The sequence below is a fragment of the Rhipicephalus sanguineus genome, chromosome 1, assembly GCF_013339695.2.
Source record: "Rhipicephalus sanguineus isolate Rsan-2018 chromosome 1, BIME_Rsan_1.4, whole genome shotgun sequence".
Taxonomy (NCBI): Eukaryota; Metazoa; Arthropoda; class Arachnida; order Ixodida; family Ixodidae; genus Rhipicephalus; species Rhipicephalus sanguineus.
This window is the reverse complement of record NC_051176.1, coordinates 173461127-173484210: the sequence shown is the minus strand read 5'-3', so window position 1 is coordinate 173484210 and position 23084 is coordinate 173461127. Positions and strand designations below refer to the sequence as shown.

Genomic DNA, 23084 nt, shown 5'->3' with positions numbered 1-23084 from the left:
TTGAAGTCAGCTCAAGTGCTTCCAGCCATTTCAAAATGCCGTCACCATGACATAAAGGCTGTCCTTGCCTACAGCAGATAAAGTGATCTGGTCTGTGGGAGCAACTATATTGACTCCTTAATATGCTACCAAAGAGTGCAAGGATTGGGGAAACAGGAGGGGCTCGAACGTGTTATCCCTGTTGCACTTGCTGACTCAGTAGCTAGGTGGTGTTGGCTCTTCTGAAACAGTATTTCATTGTCTGCAGTTTATGCTGTCTTAATGTGCTGACAGTCTTTGTACAGGTCTGTGCCTTTTTATGTGCTCTAAAATTTTCTGAAAAAGGTGTTTAAACTGGAGAACATTGCAGCAAGGCTCATGTTATCAACTGTTATGCTTTTTCTTTCTGTTCTTCAACACACTACTCGCCACGGTGGTCTAGTAGTTATGGTGCTCGACTGCTGACCCAAAGGTCGTGGGATCAAATTCAGGTTTTGGCAGTCGCATTTCGGTGGAGGCAAAATGCTAGAGGCCTGTGTGCTTAGATTTAGGTGCCCAATAAAGAGCCCCAGGTAGTCTACATTTCCGGAGCCCTCCATTACGGCGTCTCTCATAATCATATCATGGTTTTAAACTGTAAAATACCAGCAGTTATTATCTTCTACACACTAGCTATGCTTCATCACTAGCTGAGTGCTTTTCCACTGTTGTGTTTATAAGTTAAAGAGATCAGTGCTTTTATACTATTTATCCCATAGGCAGCTGTGTTTATGGATTGTCATAAGCACTGCCACATGTTTGAATAACAAAAGTTGGTTATATATATCTGTTTACCTTTGTCAGTTTACTTGTCTGCTGTCTAGCAGTGCTGCTATGTCTCAGAACTACTGTGATTTCTTGTGTAATCTATGCAGCCTTTACTTTTGGCTATATAAGACTTGAAAGGACCCATCTTATGTGATTTCTTGTGTAATCTATGCAGCCTTTACTTTTGGCTATATAAGACTTGAAAGGACCCATCTTATTGCTTGTGTTTTTTTTTCTCGACATGACATTCCATCTAGTAAAAAATGAGCATGCATGTCATGACTGTGAAAGACAAGCATTGTTCTTTAGGTACACAGATGCCGAAGGCAAAAGAAGGGCATCTAATTGTTGCTTTAAAGCCCTGAATTGCGCTAAACTATAACTTAATATGTCTCGTTTTCTTTTTATGCAGCGTATCCTTTCTACAGCCTTGCAATGTTTGAAAATTACAGGTAGTGTGGAGCTGGTGCGTGGTAGTGATCTCGGCAACAGAAGGAAGGCCGATGTGACACTGCGCCTCTCTGCTGATGATCTGACCTTGATCCTGTGTGGAAAGGAATCTCCCATGCAGGTGTACATGGGTGGTCGCATTCAAGTCCAAGGGGACTGGTCCTGCCTGCGCCGTTTCATGGGTGTAATTGACAAATGCACTACTGGCTAGAATTTAATCTTTTTTTTATCTTTTTCTTTTGTTAGGTCAAGCCATCTACTTGACACATTGCAGCTTTTGCAGTCCATTAGTGAAAGTTGTACACGGAATGGTAACAACTTGCTTATGCTGTGCATGCTAACTTACTATACAATGAACTGGTTTTGTTATAGGCATGTACAGCAATAGAACTGCTGAAGTATGAGAACAAGGAATTGTTGTTTAGCTCCAAGTTCTTTTGTCCTTTATTTCTATAAAGAAGCTGATCTAATGGTATTATAACATGGAGGAGTAGAGCTTCTTTCAGCAATGTGGATGTCACAGTGTTGTAGCCATTGATACACTTGCCAGTACATGTTATATTCTTGTCTAGTACAGCTTCATCTTATGCAGTACACTCCCTTTACAGTAATCATGAAGGAACATTAGAAACATGCAGCTCAACAGTAGGGCACTGAGTCCATGATACACAAAATGAAGTGCTTAAAATTTCTTAGATTATTAGATAATTGGGCTAAACAAAAGTTAGGGAGCCTACTGTATTTATAAAATGATGTTGCATTTGATAAAAAAATGTTGTTGTCACCTTGTGCTTGCCTTCAGATTCGACGACTTGACTGGGTTTTACAGAGTTTGTTTTGTTACAACAGGATTTCACTAGTCACTTATTTTCTATGTTGGCCAACAGTTGTTGTATTAGCGTGTTTAATCAAACCAGTAGTGTTATGCTTATGCGTGCTAATCATATTGATGATTTTGTTGTGTCATGATCTCTTTCATTTAGTTAAAAACCGATGTGAAATACTAGCAACATCTGTAGTGGTACGCACATTCCATTCTTAGTTTCATGTTGTGTATTATCTCATTTAACAGTATTTCAAGTGCTAATTTCATAGAGTTCATTTTCTTCTTTTTAAGCTATGCACCCTTTAAAGGGTCCCTACTGTACATATTTTAAAAAAACATGCACATCACATGCAGTGTACCATGATGATCATCTCTTGTGAAAATGGAAGCGCCATATGCCATTGCGAAATTCAAAATACATTCCTGCGCTTCTCTCCAAGCTTTTCCTGTCTCTTCTTTGCATGTTGTGACACCAGCCTCTAGCGACAGCCTGTGCCCTAGCGGTGTCATCAAGACAAAAAGTGTCGATTAGTCAGTCAGCCAAGGATGATAGCACCAACTATGAGGGCCAGCTCTCTGTTCTAGTAGTAGAGAAGACTTCCTATTGCATGCCACTGTACCTTTTATGAAGCTTCTATTCTGTTGACACTGCATGGAGCTTTTGCTGCACTGTACGTGTCCTGTAGCTTTCGCTGCACTGTATGTAGTTGGTGAGTACCCGGTGAAAAGGTTAGTGAAGATGAATGGAAAATCACATTGGCCACATAGTTGTTCATCATAGTTAGACATTGTAATTATTACATCGCTTTACAACATTCTTGTGGCTATATCTTCATTGTATACTAGTACACAGCTTCTGCTCTGTAACGAATTTGTTAGCTCTGGATAATTTAGGGGTCCTTTAATTCTTCTGTATAAGTTTTCTTTTTCTTGTTCTTATAATTTTATTATTGTGTTAAATCCTGTCTTAATAGAAAGCTCTAGTCAAGCATTTTTATCTAAATACATGGGAATGGAACATTTTTCTCAGTTAGTATTGCATCAAAATTGATTATATTTGTCTCGCATAAGAAAAAAGTTACATCCTAATAATGGTAGGAAGATTTTTTTTTCTTACTGAGGTTGTCAAATGTTTTTGAAAACTTGTTGAAAAAAGACAAGAATTTTTAAAAATCTTTCAGATTTGTAACCTAGCAATAAAAAATTATTTTTTCGTAATTCTGCTATCTGCAGCTAATAACACATCAGAAGCAAAAAACATAAATGTAAATGTATTATATGCTGCTTCAAAATATGCCATTCATTTGTGAACAGGACTTTTGCAGAACTGTTCTAAACATTTTGACATTTTGTAGTTTGTTCATTTGGGATGATGTAACAAATGGAGTTGGCAGAACTGTGATGGTGCAGTGTTATGAAATTGTAAATTTTCAGCTTTTTTTTTTACCTGCCCATTTTTGGAAATTATGCTCCTTGGAGTCATTAGAACTTAATTCCCTCTCAAATGCAACAAACTTCATTGAAATCAATTTGGCAGTTGTCTGATGAAAGCATTTCTTTATTTTATGTGTATTTGATTACGTAAATTAGAGTTGGCCCCGAACTAGAGCTTTCTCTTCAAGAGCTCCTCACCAGGTCTGGGCATTATACAAACTGACAAGCACAGCACGTAGATCACATGATGGTAGTCATGTCTTCAAAGTATGAAACAGCTGCATTGCACGAAAGTGATCAAGATTTTGAGCAGCACCCCTTTCTTGGGGTCAGCAAGAGTCCAGGTCAGCCACACAAATGCCTCAACGAAAAATGCAATGCTTGCAACATCACCGACCATTGTACAATCAGTTAATCATCCAATACGGAATGTGCAATGACTCACTGTAAATGCGCCATGAAACAAAATAGAAAGAGAAGAAAAAAAAGGAGGCAGGGCTCATCACATGCATGTGAGCGGTTCCACAGCTCCAACACCTGGGGGTGGGATGCCACTTGCAGACACTAGCAAGGGGGGAAAGAGAGAAGGTCTCTGCCGACATTTACACCCACCTCCTTGTGACATGGTACTAGTGCAGTTGAATTGCTTCTGACTTCTCTATTAATGAACTGACTTTAAAAATTGTTTAGTTAAAATGCTCCTTAGATGGTACCTTACAAGTTACATTGCATGACCAAAATTTACAATGGGACCTGGCAGGGGATGGTACCTTACGCAGAGAGAGAGTAAAAACATTAAGATAACTTACAAGTTTCAGTATGTCTTTTTTATTTATTTACCAAGGGCACTCGCATAAGGGGCCCTCATGCAAAGGTATATAACGGAAATTTGCAATGGGGCTTGGCATGGAGTTTTTTTAAAGGGCCCCTAAACCACCTCCGACAATTTTTTAAAATTTCAAGTAAACGTGCACATCGAGTTCATAGTGCCGTCACGATTAACAATGCCAAACGTGGCAGCGCTACGGGCCTTGGGCGCCCCACAAATTCCAAGAAACAATCTCTTCTCCTCTCCGGGCCTTTCGATAATCCTCAGCATTTGGTAATCCTCAGTGTTTTGCATTTTGCGTTTAATCCTCAGCATTTCGTAATCCTCAGACGTGACATCAACATTTTCGTCAGCTCATGTCATCCACAAAAAGAGCCTGTTTGTCTGCTCACAACTAGGCGCTCACCGCTCATCCTCCTCACGCGGCAAGGAGGAGCACTCGACCAGGAGGAGAGACGAGCCAACGAACAGAGCATAGAATTGGAAAGAGCAAAGTGAGCGAGGGCTTCTTTTGGATCATCGAACGCATGTAACTCCGCTATTATGGCACCGTTTTCAAAAAATTCTCGCGGCTATGTTTTTGTTGAAGACTTGCACATAACTGCAATACCAAATCTAAATTTCAACTTCTGAGTTGTGTAGTATGCAGGCACTTATAGTTTAACGCCTTATTCTTCACCACATTTTTGGCATCTTCCACCAACCGTATTTAATGGTCAAAAATTGCAGTGTCACATGTACTTTAACGTATGATATATGACGATGCTGGATCATAAGCATAGTGTTGCTTGAGAGCCACTGCCATTATGCATAAAAGCCTTTCTGGCTTGTGATAGAGCATGGTCAGGACTGATTATAAAAAAGTACCATTCATATTCCTTTTTTTTTTTTCGCAACCTTTTAAGCATTGTGTGCTTATTTTAATGTGTGGAACATTTCTGGAAATTTTTTGCAGACAGTAACAATTTTTTTAGGGGTGTGCGAATAGGAAAATTTCATCTAGAATCGAATATCGAATACAAAAGATATTATTGAAAATTGAAAGAAAGAACAGAGAAATGAAATCTGCTCATGTCCTCGAGTACATAACATGGTGAGTGACTGCTACCATCGGCGTGTGCAAGGTTCCCCACAAGAGAGGGCGAAGTTTCATCTTAGCTCCCCCCTTCCTCCCTTTTGTCGAGTTGGAAAGACAACATGCTTAACAATGGATGAAAGAATGAAGATGAAGCAATGACGTGCTTCTCACAATGGCCTGCCTTTGATTATAACAGTTTGGTCCTAACAGCTCTTGGAATGCAACATCAGGGGCCTTCAACCGCCATTATCGTCAAAAACCTGCGGGTCCATAACCCTGCTCTTTAAACAATGATGGGACAGGTCCGACAAAGTAAAAGTATGGGGAAGACTACGCCCCCCCCCCCCCTCTAGGTGATTTGGGGGGGGGGGGGGGTCGCACCCCTCTGCACCCTCGTGAGCACACCTATGACAGCTACAGAAAGACTACAAGTTGTCATGCAGAAACACAAGCTGTTCCATATGACCTGGCTATAGACTCTCTTGCTGTGATGTTACGGTGTTTCCTGCAGTTGAAAACACACTCTCACTGGGCTATCCTTACTTAGCTATCTTATTTACACGAAACGTGTACCACCAGTTACGGCAATATAAAGGAAAAATCGGGGATGCTGCGGCATGGTGAAAGCTATGTTACATGCTTGTTCGGGAGGTTTCTTTCTTTCTTTTTTTTCGGCTTTTACAGGCGCACAGGCATGTTGATCGATGAACTACCATTAGTCAGCAGCGGCACTCCTAACCTCCTCACGGCTAACAGAGGGGGGGAGTGGTACAGCAGCCAGTTTTGCGCAATGCGAGTCACCTGACAACAGTAATGTTGTGCTTCATCGTCATGAGTGCTCCGGGCCCAAACATCTTCGGGTGCCCGTTCACAGCAGTGTTTTAACTGCGCACCGGAACGATGGGAGTTTCTGAACGAGTGGTGCGGCAGTGTGTGTGCACACATGTGAAGCCAATCACCGAGGGTTTCGCGTCCAGATGTTTTACGGCTCTTGCGGCATATGGGACAGAACTACGCAAGAATTCCTTGACTTCATTTCGGAAACAATGTTGTGAAGGGCTTCACAATTTTTTCACGTGGTTTTTTTTTACGTGCGGTAATGACACAGTCTCCTTTAAAATAATCATGCACTCGCTTTTGAACCAGGATATCATTGAAAGTTTTAACAAAAGGCCTACTGTAATGACGTTAGCTTTAGTTTTAGTCACCCCACCCTAAACAAAATGCACCATTGGCTTTTGCCACGTTTTAGATATTCATCCTGTCGAATTATTAGAAACTTCGAATACTACCTATTCGAAAGTCGAATCGAATTATTCGATTAGATATTATTCAATTCGAGTTCGAAAGTTGAATATTCGCACACCCCTAATTTTTTTGACAAATGTGTAGCATAATGTTGCATTGAAAAATACGCATTGCTTTTTTCTTTCTCTCCTTTTTTTTCGAGGGGGGGAGAGGGGGAGGTGGGGTTCACTTGAAGACCCTTTGAAGGTTTGTGTCCTACATAAATCAACCTTTAAACAAATATTGGGGTTATGCTTCTGTGATGCTATTTTACAGTATCTGACACCATTTGACACGTGTGTGTTATTATGCAAGGAAGTTCTACAGAGCAGATGGAAGGTACGGACCAAGCACAAACTAAATGACATGACAGTCAAGGCTTAGCAAACCATTATCTAGCTTGAAACTCTTAAGTTGTGATGCTATTGCAGCCTTGGAGCATTCATATTCGTCACTACAGTTGTTTTTGCCTTCCTTCATTCAGTAAAGAATGTGCAACTTTCACTACTTTCTTTGTCACTATAACATTATGGTATTTTACTTAATTATTATTTTTTATTTCTTGTAGCATAGACCTTGCATAATACTATTTTTCATGAGGGATGGTTGAGAATACAGAGTTTAAGCAAGCAATGCTGTCATGAAGGTTGGTGCCTGATGGCAGGTTTTTCAAGTTGATAACTGTTCCAACTAAGAAAAATGTTTAATTATATGTTAGTTTGGCACATGGGGATAAACAGCTTTTTTATGCTGGTGTGCAGAAAAATGTAAGGAGCTGGCTTGATGGGAGAACCGGGGGAAAATAATTTATAACATTTGAAACATATTTTAAAACTCAATAGGTCTGCATCTGCTTTGAAATCAGTATTGTAGTGATCCAAATAAATAACAAGGTCCCTAGTAGATTTAATAACATTAGGTCCACAAGCTGTGAACCACTGCTCACATACTCAAGTTCAGGTTCAAATTAATATTTTGCGAGCTAGTAGTTTCACTACTGGGGAGGCCTGGGTTAAGGTGTTGGACAGGTAACCAGTCATTCAGTGTCATTCAGTGTCAGAACTAAATCTTTGTGTTCCTATGGCACAGTGCTTTTTATGCCAAAAGCTAGTGCTTTTTATGCTAGATACTCACTTTTGAAATGGTACACTCACCGCTTAACCATTGAAGATCTTTGCTACACAAAATGTGTTCAAAATCTATCAAATGCGATTTAGGGTGCGCAATTGTCATTGGCTTATGCGTGAAATGTGTACCTTATTAGTCTTACTTCTTCCTGTTCACACTAATTCTAGTGTCATTATCTGCAAACTTTGCATTGTGTAGGATCTCATGTTGGCTGGAAAGCTTGCTTTTTTCACTAGTAGGATAGCCTTTTTGTTTGTTGAAGTTGTTGGTTTTTTTTAGTTATTGTACCCTCAACGCTTTACACCATTGAAAATGGAACGGGCGAGAAAGAAAATTGCAAATTTCAAGATGTTCACTTCACAGAAAACAGAAAAATTACAAGGCAAAAAAAAGGTACATGAATTCGGAAAGGGTCTTGGAAAAAATATTTGGAATGGTGAATGTGGGGATGTGTAGGTCACTGTACACATGCATACTGGCAGTTGAGGCAGGCAAACAATCCTAGTCTCTGCAAGTCTTGGGTTGAAAAAATTGTGAATATGTTACAGTCATTACTCAAGGGATATGAACTAGCTAAATTGGATCAAGGCGAGACTTTGTGAAAGGTGCAGGCTGCGTCCAGTGGGATTTAAGCATGTGAATGTGATAACAGATCATTTCAAAAAGGTAGAGGCAAGAGAATTATTGAGGCTAGGTTTTATAGTGGAAGTTTTGTACTGAATTTTTAATGATAGTTGGACACTGTGCAGCCAAGGGATTCTGGACAGCTTTGAGCTTGTTGATAAGTGCTACCTGGTCGGAGTCCCATACTGATGAAGTGTATTCTGTTTCTCTAATGCAATGGTGCAAGGGAGAAATCCATATGACTGAATCTGGGTGCCGCATAGCGGCGGCCGCATTTTCGATGGATGCGAGAAGGTTTGAGGCCCGTGTACTTAGATTTAGGTGCATGTTAAAGAACCCCAGGTGGTCGAAATTTCCGGAGCCCTCCACTACGGCGTCTCTCATAATCATATCGTGGTAAAGCAGTCATCATGAAAAAGACAGTCAAAGGGATATTTTTAACTGAATCGTGAGGTACGCCTGAACACACCAGTTCAGGCATACCTCAGGGCACCTTATTACAGTCGTTTTTAAAGGATTCCCGATCAACCTAATTTCTCTAGTTAATTTTATGCAAAGATGCTTTTTACTTGCATTTAAAGTGCCCAAATTTGGTTACCCTGATTTTTGCATGTTCACCAAAGTTATCACTCATGTTATACCAATTTGATGAATCTCAGCTCATTACAGCATTTTTCTAAACAAAAAATTAGGGGTGTGCGAATATTCGAAATTTCGAATATTTTTCGAATAGTGTTTGCAATTCAATTCGATTCGCACTGGAATTTTACTATTCGAACTATTCAAACTTCCCAAAAACAAATACAGTCAACGTCAGATTGGAAGTGGTCCCTAGATTTTCAATATGCTTCACCTCATGAAACCCTCGTATTGCGGCAAAGCTTCCTTTCAAGCTTCGCTACGGTCGCAAATGTATTACAGTCGAACCCCTTTATAAGAGGCACTGATGTAAGAGACAAATGGGTATAAGAGGCACTAGTGTGCCTATGTTGAAATAGGGGTTGTTAAGAAAATGCACACGTGGTACCCTGCTTATAAGAGACACCTCATATAAAAGACAAGAATTGCTCCCCAGAGCATGTCTCTTATAAAGGGGTTCAGCTGTAACTCAAGAAAACGCTGGTTCCAACATGGAGATGAAAGATGTGGCAGAGTTGGGGGCTGAATTAATGCTGTTTTGGGCCTGAAATTTGGGTAGGAAGTCCGAAAAATCGGACGCCAAAGCTTTCTAGCATCCAAAATGTCAGATGTTCTTATATATCAACGTCTACGAGGCAGATTTGGAACTCCGGACATGAAGGGAGCACACCCTTGTCCACCACATCATTTGTGCTTCCACAGAGGTTGAAAGAGGAGGAGAGGCTGAGGAAGTGGCATCTTTGCCTATCACGTGTAAAGTGTTGTCGGCAACACTTTGGTTGCACCAAATCATGTAAATAAATACAATTCGGCCTCTACATTTCCTCATTCTTGATAAGACAGCTATGAAACACCACCCCGCCAGTGCTTCATCAACCTAGTGAAAAGAAACACTTTCATGTTGCTATCTTATAAGAATATGCTTAGGAATCCTCTCTTAACTTCTTTTCTGCAATTTCGCTTCAAAGTATTCTAAAAATATTCTAGAAATATTCGAGAAATATTCAAAAAATATTTGATTCGATTCGCACTCACACTTCAATATCTGTATTATTTATTTAACTTGAAGTTCAAATGATAGCGCAGATGATAGCTTTTTCATATTTAGATTGATCTCTGATACTTAATGTCTACAACTACAGCTTTTTATTGTTACTTTTATGAGGATAAATGTCCTATGTTCTCTTGCAGCACTATGCTCGTACCTAGAATTGGCAGCATTAACTTCATTTCATGATTTCATCAAGTCCAGAAAGTTCTTTTTTCATTATCTCTTGTGTTGTAAAGTGTGCGGTTTTCATCCCCCCCCATCCCCTCTCACTTTTCTTGGCATGAGATTAATGAAGTGTGTACTCTGGTTGGCATCACTCCTATTCAAAGTACTTATTGCAATATTATGTTTCATTGAGAAACATTAAAAAATAGGGGCACAGTTGCGTATAAATTTTGTTGATACTGTTATGGCATTGCTTGTACAGTTAACGGTGTGCTCACTCGGGCTAGTTTGTATATCTTGATAAGGATATCTTCACAGCATGACAGACGAAGCAGAAGGAACTTCACAGATCACAGACAGACTTGTGAGTGGAAGTGAAATGCGTTGTTTTGAGAAGCAGCATAGAGGTGAATGGAGAAGGCCCTCAAAAAAGCACTAAGTATCAGCATGATGGATAAACCACTTTTGTCAATAGTGACAGGGAGTTGCAGTAGATGTATATATCTTCACATGTCAAGGTACATAATCCACTATAGGGTGACCACCTGTCCCGTGACTCGCAGGACTGTCCTGCATTGAGAGCTATTGTCCCGTGTCCCGCAAAAGATTTCGCGCTTTATTGTTACAGTTGAAACTCTGTTCAACGAAGGGATGACTGCACTTGAATTATTTCATTAAATCAGGAATTTCATAAAATCGAGAAAGGGGTTGTTCATTACTTCAAAATCTAAAATTGTAATGTAGCGACACACAAAAGCTACTGCGGCATCGTATATTTGCCATGCCTGTGTGTTTGAGATGTCCACAAGGACAGCACGAACATGGAGCCTCCCGTGTTTAGGAGATGCAGGCCAGGTAGATAGACGGTCTCGTGAATGTATGACAGGCAGCCTATATGCAGAGATGGGGAGAATGAATGCAGTGACTATGCGAGCAGGCCAGGCTAGAGAGTTGCGAGGAGACGATCAGTGCCATCTGTTGCTTGAACCATGAAATAATGAAAGCAACCGACCATAGTATTCCTGTGGGAGCATTTACAGGGGCCATAAACAACCGCCACCCTTAACTCCATCCAGCTGTTGAGTCCATTATTTGACGCATGGGCATGGCATACAGCCTTGCCAAAATAAAGCTAAGTTTGTAGCTAGTCTGGCTGTATGTTTTAGTGTGATAACGTTAGAGCGCACGCTAAAGAAAAGAAAAACTCATCTCTGTAAATATTGGAAATAAATCACTGCCTTTTTGTTCATCTGTTTCAGGGAAAAGTTCATTAAATCAGATTTAATGCCAAGTTTGTTGGTCGATAACAACATTGAACCCGATGGGTAGCTGCTGGGGAATGGAAATTTCTTCGTTAGAACGGGAACTTCGCAAAATCGGATTTCACTAGATCAAGTTTTCACTGTATTGTTTGGCCACAGCGCCTTGATTTCAGCTAAACCTGGCCACCTTATTTGAGGATATGTTAGGTGCAAGCACTCCAAGCTTCCGAAAAAATCAGCTAACCGCACAGTTCACGGCAATAATGAATGCTTCTGGCACATCTTGCGCCAGCTCCGTGCGCCTTCCCGCCATTCTTTCCAATGTGGGCGGTGGGCCTCCTAACCTGTTGGCAGTGGCCAACTGGTAACCTGTGGAAACTAAGCCACAGCTGTTTTGTGAGTGCCTATCTTTTAAGGTGCCACAATTTTATGTCGATATTAATAACCTTGTCTCTCGTTGGAGCATGTTACAAAAATGTATACAAACTAATTTTGTGTGCACTGATATATATATGAACTTCAACTTGTATCAGTTGCTCTATTTCGCTGCTTCAGGTATGACAAAACATTGTGTGAGAAAATTTCTCGTCAAACGTCAAAAAATAAATGAGAAAATATTGCAGTTAATTTCTTACACCAATGTGACACGGTGCACTGCTGATCGCGATTAAGCCTGGTCACGATCAGATTTATCAACTGTGATTGGCTTCCTTCGGCAGCATGCATAAAGTAGCCAATCGCGACTAAGAAATTCGATCCGGATTTGTCCTGATCGCGATCAAATGTGCCCATGTGACACCGGTATTATTCTGTTTTGTCAATCCCCCCCCCCCACACTCCCCGTTCAGAGTGTTCCACATTTTGCTAGTAGGAATGTGATCACCCTAACGAAGTATCTCATGGGCATTCTGTTCACGCAATACTTTTTTACCAGCTATGTACATTATAGTGTTCAAAGACACAAGTGCAGCTGCACCTCCAAAAATGGGTGGCAAGATGACTTTAGGAGGATCTTTTCAGTAAAGCAGCATAATCCTGTAGGCAGCTTAGTGTACACATTTTGATTGTGCTGACATTTATTACATTTAGACAATGCAACACCTGGAACATTCTTAATAATCATTCCAGTGTGAAGTGAAAGTAATGTTTTTGTGAGGCTGCTTCTTAGGAATTGCAATGCTTTTGTTTGTTTGTTTGTTTGTTTGTTTGTTTGTTTGTTTGTTTGTTTGTTTGTTTGTTTGTTCATATTTCAGCCCATACAATCTTCATGAATATACTTTGTGAGAATTGTAGTATTCTGATGAAACTTTCTAGTCATACTTTCAAGGAAATTTTTAATTATTGAAGTTTGTGGATCACGAAAGTTTATCTTCATGCAGGATCTTTTCATTTACTCTATGTTTTCGCAAAAATTGGCTGATATTCTTGTAGTGAATTCTGGATTGGGGTGGTGGCCTGTCTTTGTTCTGGCAATATTCCTTTTCTAGTACTCACGTGCTGTGTATGGCAAGTGTGTACTAAGTGAGTGCATGATCTGTAGGTATATTTGTAGATTCTTAATTTTTGGCAGACCCCTCTTTCTCTTTCTCTCTTTCTTCTCTATATTTTCCTTTTATCTCTTTTTTGCTAGCTTTACAACATAGAGACTAGAGGTGTGCACGGGCTCCGGGTAGTCCGAAAGCCCGAGCCCGACCCGGCCCGCGGGCTGGGCTCGGGCGGGCCGACGTATTCTCACCTCGGGCCCGGGCCGGGCTCGGGCTACTTGGAGTTTTATCGGGCCGGGATTGGGCCCGGCGCCAAGCCCGACTCAAGCCCGAAATATAGAGAATGAGCGGGAATTCTTTACCAGCACGCATACAGCGCCTTTTTCACGACCGCCCTTTACCGCTTTTCCTTTCCATTCGCTACTTTAAACAAAAGGGGAGCAGGTAAAGCACTGCCTCTGTTGCACTCCGACAAACAGAGAAGTAACACCACCTGAGCTACTGACGGCGCCACGTGACTGTTTGCGTTAGATTTAAGGCCAAATCCCATATGAGTGAAAATGTACGCGACAGCGCGAGCGACCGGACGTAGATCGCCTTCGTGCAAGCTTACGCTTGCATGGGCATACCCCATACACGTGACGGCATTGGCGAGCGAACTCTATTGTTGCTGGCATGAGGCCGTCTACTTGCTTGCTGTTTTTGCACAACAATTTGTTATCTGTGTAGTAAAGACTGTTCGTAGTGTGTCGTCTGATCACATTTGCTATGCTCAATAAAACGCCAAATTACCGGAAAACGATGTTTTGTTTTCGCAGCGAAGCTTCAAAAAGCCGGGCCGGGCCGGGCCCGGGATTTTGTTCTCGTACGTCGGGCCGGGCCAGGCGGGCTCGCAGCCCTTTGCTGTCGGGCTCGGGCGGGTCTTCGACAAAGTCAGCGGGCCCGGGCCGGGCTCGGGCTCGGATATACGGCCCGTGCACAGCTCTAATAGAGACTTTGTGTCGGTGCTTTGTCATGAAATTTCTGTTAGCCAGGTCTTGCTTTTTTTGGTTCCTTATTAATATTGCTCTAGCACCTATGCAGTGCTGACTTCTGTTATGTGATTACTGGACTTGCTTGGCTTATTAGGATGTGTGTGTTGATACAGGACATTGTTGGCATGTTATTAAATGCGTGGGACATTATATAGTAATGAGATTCATATTCGTAGAATTGTGTAGTAGTATATCACTTATTTAGTTCTTGAAATCTCTAGCCAAAAAAGTAGCTGTTTTCAAAACTGTTTCACACCTTGTTTCACACCTTGCAGAGAACCTTGCTTGACTTTTGTCTGTTCATTTGACAGCCTGAGTAGGTAATTGTCAGGAGTACTTGTTTACTGTTGTTAGCTAAGTGAAAGTTATTGCATGATAAAAGGGCAAAATTGTTGACATGTACAATGCTCACGGGATGAACTGCAACATAAAAACTCCAAGTATAACAGCTGGTGTGTGCAATTGCTTGAAATAATCACATTGTCCCGCTACAAGACTTGCCATTAAAGGTTATGTTCACTCGGATGCAAGCCAATATTACACTGATGGGATGCAAACTAAAAACTGTGGAAATGGAAGTATGTGCATTTCTTAGCCTTAATTTGTGAGTTTCATTTCGTTAGCACTATACATGTTGCTGCCACAGTGTTTATTTCATGGTAGTACAACTGGTTTGTATTTTCCTGGAAAATTATTTTGTGAACTGATGTTTTAATTTGATATTTTTCACCTGTCGTAATGATAGATAAGAGACAAGTACATGATCGGCAGTCCTCACATTTTTTGTTGTCATTTTCTTGAAGCCAAATGCATTCATTTTTTATTTGCCCACATTTCTTGTGAATAATTTTTATTACATGTTTAGTTAAATAAGAACTGGGAATCATAATGTGTTCTATGTTTTTGTGTCTGATCTTATCTTGTGTGGTTCTCTTCAGCAGCAGTAGAATTTACTAGATAATAACAGTTCATTCATACTGTTATGATTTAAACTTCTTTGCAAAGCAGAGGAACATTTCTCAAGGAAGCTGTGTCTCCCAGTAGTGAACATGTATAAAGATTCCAAGTTGCTCCCTCCTAAGATTATAATTTTTGGCCATTATAAGCTTTTAAATGCACTGAGGCAGTTCTTTCTTAGTGTCTCAATTCAAGCTCATTATGAGTCTTTTTTGGGCAACGTTTTGTTTGTCTCTGGGTAATTGGCTAACAAGTGGGTCACTGATGAACCAAGGAGTTTATGTGCACATTGCAGCATTTTATGTTGTTTGAAATTAGGTTCAGCAAAAACGTTTGCCCTCCATTAATTTTTGACAAGGTGTAGCTTCCACAATACATAAAAGGCATGAATCCTCAAGATTGTGGTCAGCTGGGCCAGTTGGTGCAACATATTGTAGAAGTATGAGGAGAAAAACCGCAGGAACAGAAAGGAATTGACAAAACAGACTCTGGGAACATTAATCATCCTTGAAGGTTCTTGCAGGTGGCATGCACTTGTTTTAGCACTACATGGAATGCAGGTGAAACCCACAGTTTAGTTGTACAGATGTACTTAGCTAGACTAAACACAGCCTGGCCAAGGAGATTGCTGAAGGTGGACAGATTAGTGCATACTCAACCACGTGCAACAGTGTTCCCTCGGTAGTGCTGACAGATAAAGAAATAGGCTTTCTTAATAGTTAAAGTGGCGGTCAGTAATCAGTTCTGATAAGTGAGTTTTATTATTAGCCATGTTGGTCTGGCATGGTAATGCCTTGTGATAAGTTGTCCTGTCAATTCCTTTTCATTCCTGCTGTTTTACCACTCATACCTTTTCAGTAAGGTGTGAATCCTTTTTACCACGCAGCAGGAATGTCTACTGTGGCCTACTAGTGAGCTTCTGAACAGTGATCAAGCAACATTAGGTGTAGGGGATTCTTGGCAATGTCATATTTGGCCTAAGAGAGATTGTGGGCTTAACTAAAAAAAGTTAGCATATGTATCGATGCTCATTACAACACACTAATAATCCAGCAAAAAACGTTCAATATATATCAGAAAACTTCAATCCAAAATTGTGTGTTGCAATATGGCACAACTTTTCATATAGTGTTGCTTATAGTGTTTGATTATTGGAAACTAGTGGCAATCACGAAATTGCTGAAAAAATCTTAATTGTAATGAATAGGTGGGTACGTGAATGGATTTACACAGTAGTGGTACAAGCACTAGAAGTGCATGCCGCCTTGCTGTCCACCGTTTTCTGGGCACAGACTGCTGAAAAATGGCACTTTTACTGCACTACTGCAACTAACTGTGCCCCGCATTACAAAAAGTTGTCCTCGATGGCCAAAAAAGAAGAGAACTTAACGCGATACTTCTGCGTTTACAACCAGTATGCACCAAGCTCAGCATTGGCTGACTACCCTGCCCGTGAGCGTCACCCTTGCTAGGTGATGTTACAAACGTGAGCTAAAGTTTTGTTTTTGTTCTTTCCACACAAAGCAGTGGTCATTATCATTCCTGACAAACGATCTGCCACGCCTGTTGCATAAGTTAGAGGTGCAATACAATTGTTCAACTTGGAGTGCATGCATCCAGCCACCACTGTACTGCAAGTGGGGCGACTTGACTGCACCACGTTTCACAGTCTAGACAGCACGAATAGTGGCATATTTTCTTTTTCGTGAAAATTAGTGCGGTGAGAAATAAACCATGAGATTCCAATAACAATGCTTTTTAGGATTGTCGGCTGTTCTAGTTGAAGCATTGTATGCTACAGGTTTGAAATGAAGTGGGTTGTCTCATGTTAGGCCTGTCACCACCCTTGCAATTTCCTCAGCAACTCAGCAGCACTGGACAACGGTGATCTACTTGCGTGGCTAGCTCATGCGCTCTCCATAGCTTGCAGGGCATCGCACTTGCTGCTAGTTTCTTTGTTAAGGCTAAGTGCATCTTTGCACATTCCACAAGTCCACAAAATAGTTGTGTGCAGTGTGCTAGTGTCCACAGCAAAAGTATGTTGTAATGCACTGTGAAGACGGTGCGTGCCAACATTTTTGTCCGTTGCAGCTAATATGTAGTCCATTAAAGCCACGTCCATTAATAGCGGAATTCGTGCCGACCAAACTACGTGTAAAAATATGGTTGGTTACATTTAAAAGTATGTTGTATGAGGATCTGTTGTATAGGCGTGGACGTGCTGTTATATCTTAGTGAATGCTTGAAATTTGAAGAAGAGCTAGAAAGAGTGTCTATTTTGTAGGTAACTCGTGTCAGTTTGCAAACTGCACAAAATTATTTCTTGATGCAGGCTTTTCTACATCATGTGTTATCCAACACCAGGATTACATCCATGGGCATTGGCACGAAGGCACGAAAGAGGCACCTTCCCCCCTTAAACCACACCAGTACTCCCCCCCCCCCTCAAGCTACACCAGTGCTCCCCCCCTTCCCTCTCCCCCAGCTGCCATACAACATGGGTTTGCACCCCCCAAGACAAAATCCTGCCAGCACTCATGATTACGTCTGAATCTATCTGACCAAACTTGAACCTAGTTGCATCCTTTTAGTTGCTTTGTTCTAGTCAGTGCTGAATAGCCTTCAAGCAAGTGATGTAGTGTGCTTTGTAAAATCTTCTGGCTTTCTTGCAGTTTACTGAGACACATTAAACTTTGAGTTTGCAACCATACTGTGTTGCTCAAAATGGATGTGTAAGCAATTCACACAGCTTTCAGTTATGTCATGACTGACATTCAATTGCTGCTTTGTTAATGCTGTGATTTGGTTATGGTACCAGTTGTGCAAAAAGTCTAACCTTACTTATTCTAGTAATTAAATGAAACATTATTTTATTTTCAGCCCAGACAAGACTATTGTCACTTTTCAGAACTAACATGTCACTTTCATTTAAAGGGACACTAAATACAAATGTATAGTTTGAATTATCTTTTAAATAATAATGCTTCAGAATGTCTAAAACATCAATATTATTGACAATGGTGCTTAGTAATTAAGGAGGTAGGTATACGACACAACTTGCAACTCTCGCAAGACATTCTAGTACTAACATGACAGCATAGCAACTCCTCAGCATAATTTTCTCACTATACTACACAGTTACTAAGGATAAATAGATCATTACAGTCGATTGTAAGACAGAATAAAATGCTACTTGTGAATTTTTTTTTTGGTCCTCTGAAAAAGTTCTTTGGCATCACCTTTGACAGTGATGTGGTGGTTCTGAAGTTGTTTTATCTCTGCTGTGCATTGCCCGTAAGCTCGCATTTCAGTATCATTGTAACATAGTACTGTGATGGCTTTGCTTGCTCGCAAAATTCAACCTAATGCAAGAAAAAATGCTACGTCCAGGTAATATTGTTTACCTACGTATGATGTGTAGGATGTAAGACACTGTAGTTCCAGCTGTCAGGCAATAATTGCACACGCAGTGTCCAGGGTTCTCCCCACGGTGAGCGGCGGTGGAAAATCCCACCCACCACTCCACTTCACCACCCATCGCTCTGGTTCCCTGCCCACCACTTTCGATAGACCACCCAGCACTCTGATTGACCCCTTTGAAATGCATGCCCAAGGAACCGATAAATAGCAACTGTGCATGCACAATGCCAGCGAGCTGTGCCGTGGTTGCACAAAACAGAGTCTGAGCACGCGGCCCTGTGGCTTCAAAGATCACCAACTCCAGTGCCCGCGCTGCAGTGCCTGTGCTCCCTTGCTTCCGCTTTCTATGTGCATCATAAATGCCAGAAATTTGCAACCGGAAATGTGTGTTGAAAACGGGTAGTTTGAAAACTTGAAATTCATTAACTTAGTGTCTCACTCCTCCACCCCCTTGTGTCCCGCTCTCAAGATGATCCTGAACCCTGAATGTCACAACTACTTGTGCCAGTGCAGGCAATTTGGTTTCCACTAGGGGTATGTGGGCCCCCCAAATGCTTCTTTTCTCTTAAAAGAAGGACTTTTTGGCATGAAACAAGTGCTGTGACTTAATATTTGCATTTAGTGTCCCTTTAAATTAAGCACCCCTTCTTTTTGAGTGTCATATTACAGGCGTGTGAAATGTGTATGCGGTGAAATATAATATAAAAGGCAAGGTCATCTGTGTGTAAAGTAACTTGTCGGGCGGCTTTGCACTATTTCTTTTCACTTGCAACTTGCTGAAGCATAACTGCCTTCCAACGAACTTATTTTAGCTTAAAGCCATGATCATTGCGGAAGCGATTGTATGTGATGTTTCAAATAACAATTTGTCCCATTGTTAACAGTTCGTTTCCAACTAGTTTTAGCATACAGTCGAACCCGGATATATATCGAATCTGAAGGGGATCGCAAGAAAGTTATATATATGTGTAGCTACAGCTCATGCTTTCGTATAAATCTGAAAAAATCCAGTAAACACTCGCCGGTAAAATTATTGACAATTCGGATTTTTCCGATAAACTCCAATTTTAAAAGAGTATTTTCAACGTTCAGAGCATTTTCAAAGCTGGGAGTCATCAATCAAAAGGAGTGCACCTCCATCAGCGGCAGCAGCCTCGTAAAATATGCTTGCATCTATTATAACAAGCTTTAAGGTTGTAATACGAACGAACGTAGGTGTTTTGTATTAAATTATTTGTGCTTGTATGTATATGTGTTTGTGCATTCAAACTTTCCAGACATCTAAAATACACTTAGTGTGTTCGTAAACAGGGGGTGGGTGCTCGAGCCGACGTTTCGACAAGTGGACTTGTCTTCTTCAAGGCTGGAACAAGGCCAGCCTTGAAGAAGACAAGTCCACTTGTCGAAATAACGGCTCGAGCACCCACCCCCTGTTTACGGATTTTTTCATCGCAGCTTCCATCTTCCACTTCCTGCCGTTTTTTGGACTTAGTGTGTTCGCATGTTTTCGTGTTCAGATATTATTTCTAGGCTCGTGCAAATATTCGAGCACTTCGAATATTCGAACGAATATTACAGTATTCGAATTCGCTTCAAAACGAATTTAAATTCTAGTAAATTTCGAAGTATTCGAAACGAACGAATAGACATATAAACCGCATGTAACCCCCTGTAAAGGTGGTTTCACTGCGGTGGAGGTGTGCTATACTGTGAACACATCTTTCTAATAGAAATCCGCACTGCCGCAAAGCCCCACTTCAAGGTTAAATGAACATACGTAAAACCTCGTTAATTCAAAGTCACTGGGACTGTCAAAAATGTAGTTAAGCGGGTTTTCGAATTAACCAAAAATACAAAAAGCGGGATGAAAGGAACTTTGAATTACTGGAAGTAATCAGAGCTGGTCGTTTGTTGTGCCTGCTAGTTTTCGGCTACAAGGGTTATGTTTTCCAGCAATACCTGGCCCCAATTTTGCTGCTAAACCGCGGAAACGGTGGGCCTCGCTGCTGCCAGCGCAAGAAAAAAAAGGGGGGGGGGGCGGTCTCGCGGTCAACTGAAATGCGCGCCTACGGGAAAAAAAAAAAAAGACGTGCTTCACTGCAACACAGTAGTGACACGCAGGCAGCATGTCACGTGCTCCTCGCAGCGTCAGCGCATCCATGATGCAGGGCTTAATGTCTCCCTTCATTGGAGGGGGGGCCCTCAGAGGGCGGCGACCTATATACATACATACACACATACATACAGCCCCTCCTTAAGGAATGGAAGGGGGAGCCGGGCCCCTTCCATTCCTTAAGCTCCCCCGAGCCCCCCCTGACTTTAAGCCCTGTCATGATGTGACCATTCGCCCATTCCTTCTGGTAAAATAAAAAATTTAATAATGACCAATGTGACAGAATTCGCGATGTGTTCTGGGTGCAAAAGATGATCATTGAAGTTTTCCAACTGAGTTTTCGAAGTAGGCATTGCAGGCAAGTACTCCGTCAGCAGTGCAAAGATGATCATTGAAGTTTTCGAACTGAGTTTTCGAAGTAGGCATTGCAGGCAAGTACTCCGTCAGCAGTGCAAGTGCGCAAATTGCCGGAACAACCGCCAATCAGAGGTTCGCATACATCACGAATTCCGTCAGACCGCCCTTTAGTAATTTCTCTATTTTCCCAGAAAGAATGGGTAAATCATGACGTGCTGACGTTGAGAGAAGCATGCGTCATGCTGCCCGCGTGTCACCGCTGTGTTGCAGTGAAGCACGTCTTCTTTTCCGCAGGCGCACATTTCAGCTGACCACGTGACCGCCTTTTGTTCTGTTTTGTTTTTTTTCTTGCAGCAGCGAGGCTGGGACGCTTCACTTGTCACCCATTAGTATCGCTACACTGCATTGCCTTGTGGCTCCTAAGGGCCATAGTTTCTGCAGATTTGCGGCTAAATCGGGATCGGGAATTGGCACATGGCACCCAAAGTTTTCGAATTAACCGGGCTGGTACTGACTGCCGCTTCAAATTATCTGCTCAAACTTACATTGCAAAATACGGGGCTGCAGAAATCCTTCTAATTATGGGGGATTTCGAAATTACCCTCACATCAGTTCTTCTTTTTTTAAGTTTAAAAGCTTGTTATACCGGCTCTAAGTATACTAAATTTGACAACGTAACATATTTTACAGGTTATCACTTGCATTCTACCGAAAGTCAAATCCTGCTATTAACTCAAAGTTGCTTCCACTTCCCTTTGAACCAAAAAGAATGACATATTCATATTGTTTCAACTTTAAAAATATTTCGCTGGTTAGTTGGGTCATGACAGATATGCTCATTTTTCTTTATTATATGTGATTTAAACTATTCGAATTCGCTTCGAAATTCGCTTTGAATTCGCTTCGTACCTAAAATTTACTATTCGCATAAGCCTAATTATTTCATCTAAGATTTCGGAGTATTGATAATAATAATAATAATAATAATAATAATAATAATAATAGGTCCTTTATTTTTCATCACGAAGATGAGGGAGGCTGGGAGAAAAAGCTGAGAAGCAGCTTGACTAGCTCCTGCCCCCCCACCGAAAGTACACTTTGGTGAGTTTACAGCAGTGCACATGAACAGTTTTATTAACAGGGTAAATGAACAGGAAGTGAGGCAAAATGAAAGGATGGAGGAACAGGATTATCAGCAACAATGCAACGCATTTTTATTGAAAATAAAATTAATAACACACCGCAACAACTTATAATGCAAAATTAAACACCGAATTTCGGAAAATTGGAGATTCACGTGAAATAAACTGTGATAAACGCTGAATTTCCTCCCAAAAGAACTCTGAAAAACACCCTCCAAATTTAAAGAAAAATAAACTCCTGTAACACGGAGCCCTATATATAGGTAATATCGAAAATATATTCAGGGGGATTTGACGGTTGTTTGATATATGCAATAATTCATTATATGTGGGTTTGATATATGCGGGTTTGACTGTAGTGTGACGGTGTGTACAAGATGCATGTTTAAAGTATATATAGTGTTCATGTGCACATCATACTTTTTTGCTGAAGACGTCATTAGGTCGTGTGCAAGCTCGAAACTTAAGTCAGCAATTTATAGATGCTGAACCAAGCGCTCTTAATGACGAAACGGTCTCAAGTTTATTGTGATTATGAATAAATAAACATTCCTTCTGAATGCCACCAAAATGTAGTAATTGCCAGTACAGCTCAATTAAAAATAAGCTGCTTCATGCCTGCAGCACTTTGTGAAGTGTTATATAGATGCTTTCTTCTTATTGAAAAGGAAACGTGTAGTGAATTGCACCTTTGCATGGCATGTGCAGCACATAAAGTGTCCAGGCAAATGCCTATGTGATGCTGCCCCTAACTGTTACATAATAGTAGCATGTTGCATGCCTCAACACCTAACACTCTAGAGCACCACATGCAAGTCATGCAGAACGGTGTTCTTACTGGGGCCAGAAGCACACACATGTGAAGAAACAGAGCTTTCAACCCCTTAACCATTTTAGTCAAGCATAGCTCATCCTTTTTGAGCTGTCGCCAAAACCTTGTGCATGGGTGTAGGTCGTCCGCTCGAAAAAGTATCTCCCCTTGAGCATTTTGAATCAGAAATGCTCGTCTGTAGAATAG

The 23084-nt window shown here is 41.1% G+C and overlaps 1 protein-coding gene across 1 annotated transcript in view; it reads left to right on the top strand.

Moving 5' to 3' along the window:
- LOC119402513 (stomatin-like protein 1) overlaps positions 1-14973 on the top strand; it is a 49728-nt gene extending 34755 nt beyond the window's left edge. Inside the window, exon 9 of the mRNA XM_037669665.2 lies at positions 1239-14973. Coding sequence (XP_037525593.1) covers positions 1239-1447 — 209 coding nt within the window. The 3' untranslated portion in view covers positions 1448-14973. The remainder of the gene's footprint in view (positions 1-1238) is intronic.
- The last annotated feature ends 8111 nt before the right edge of the window (positions 14974-23084 follow it).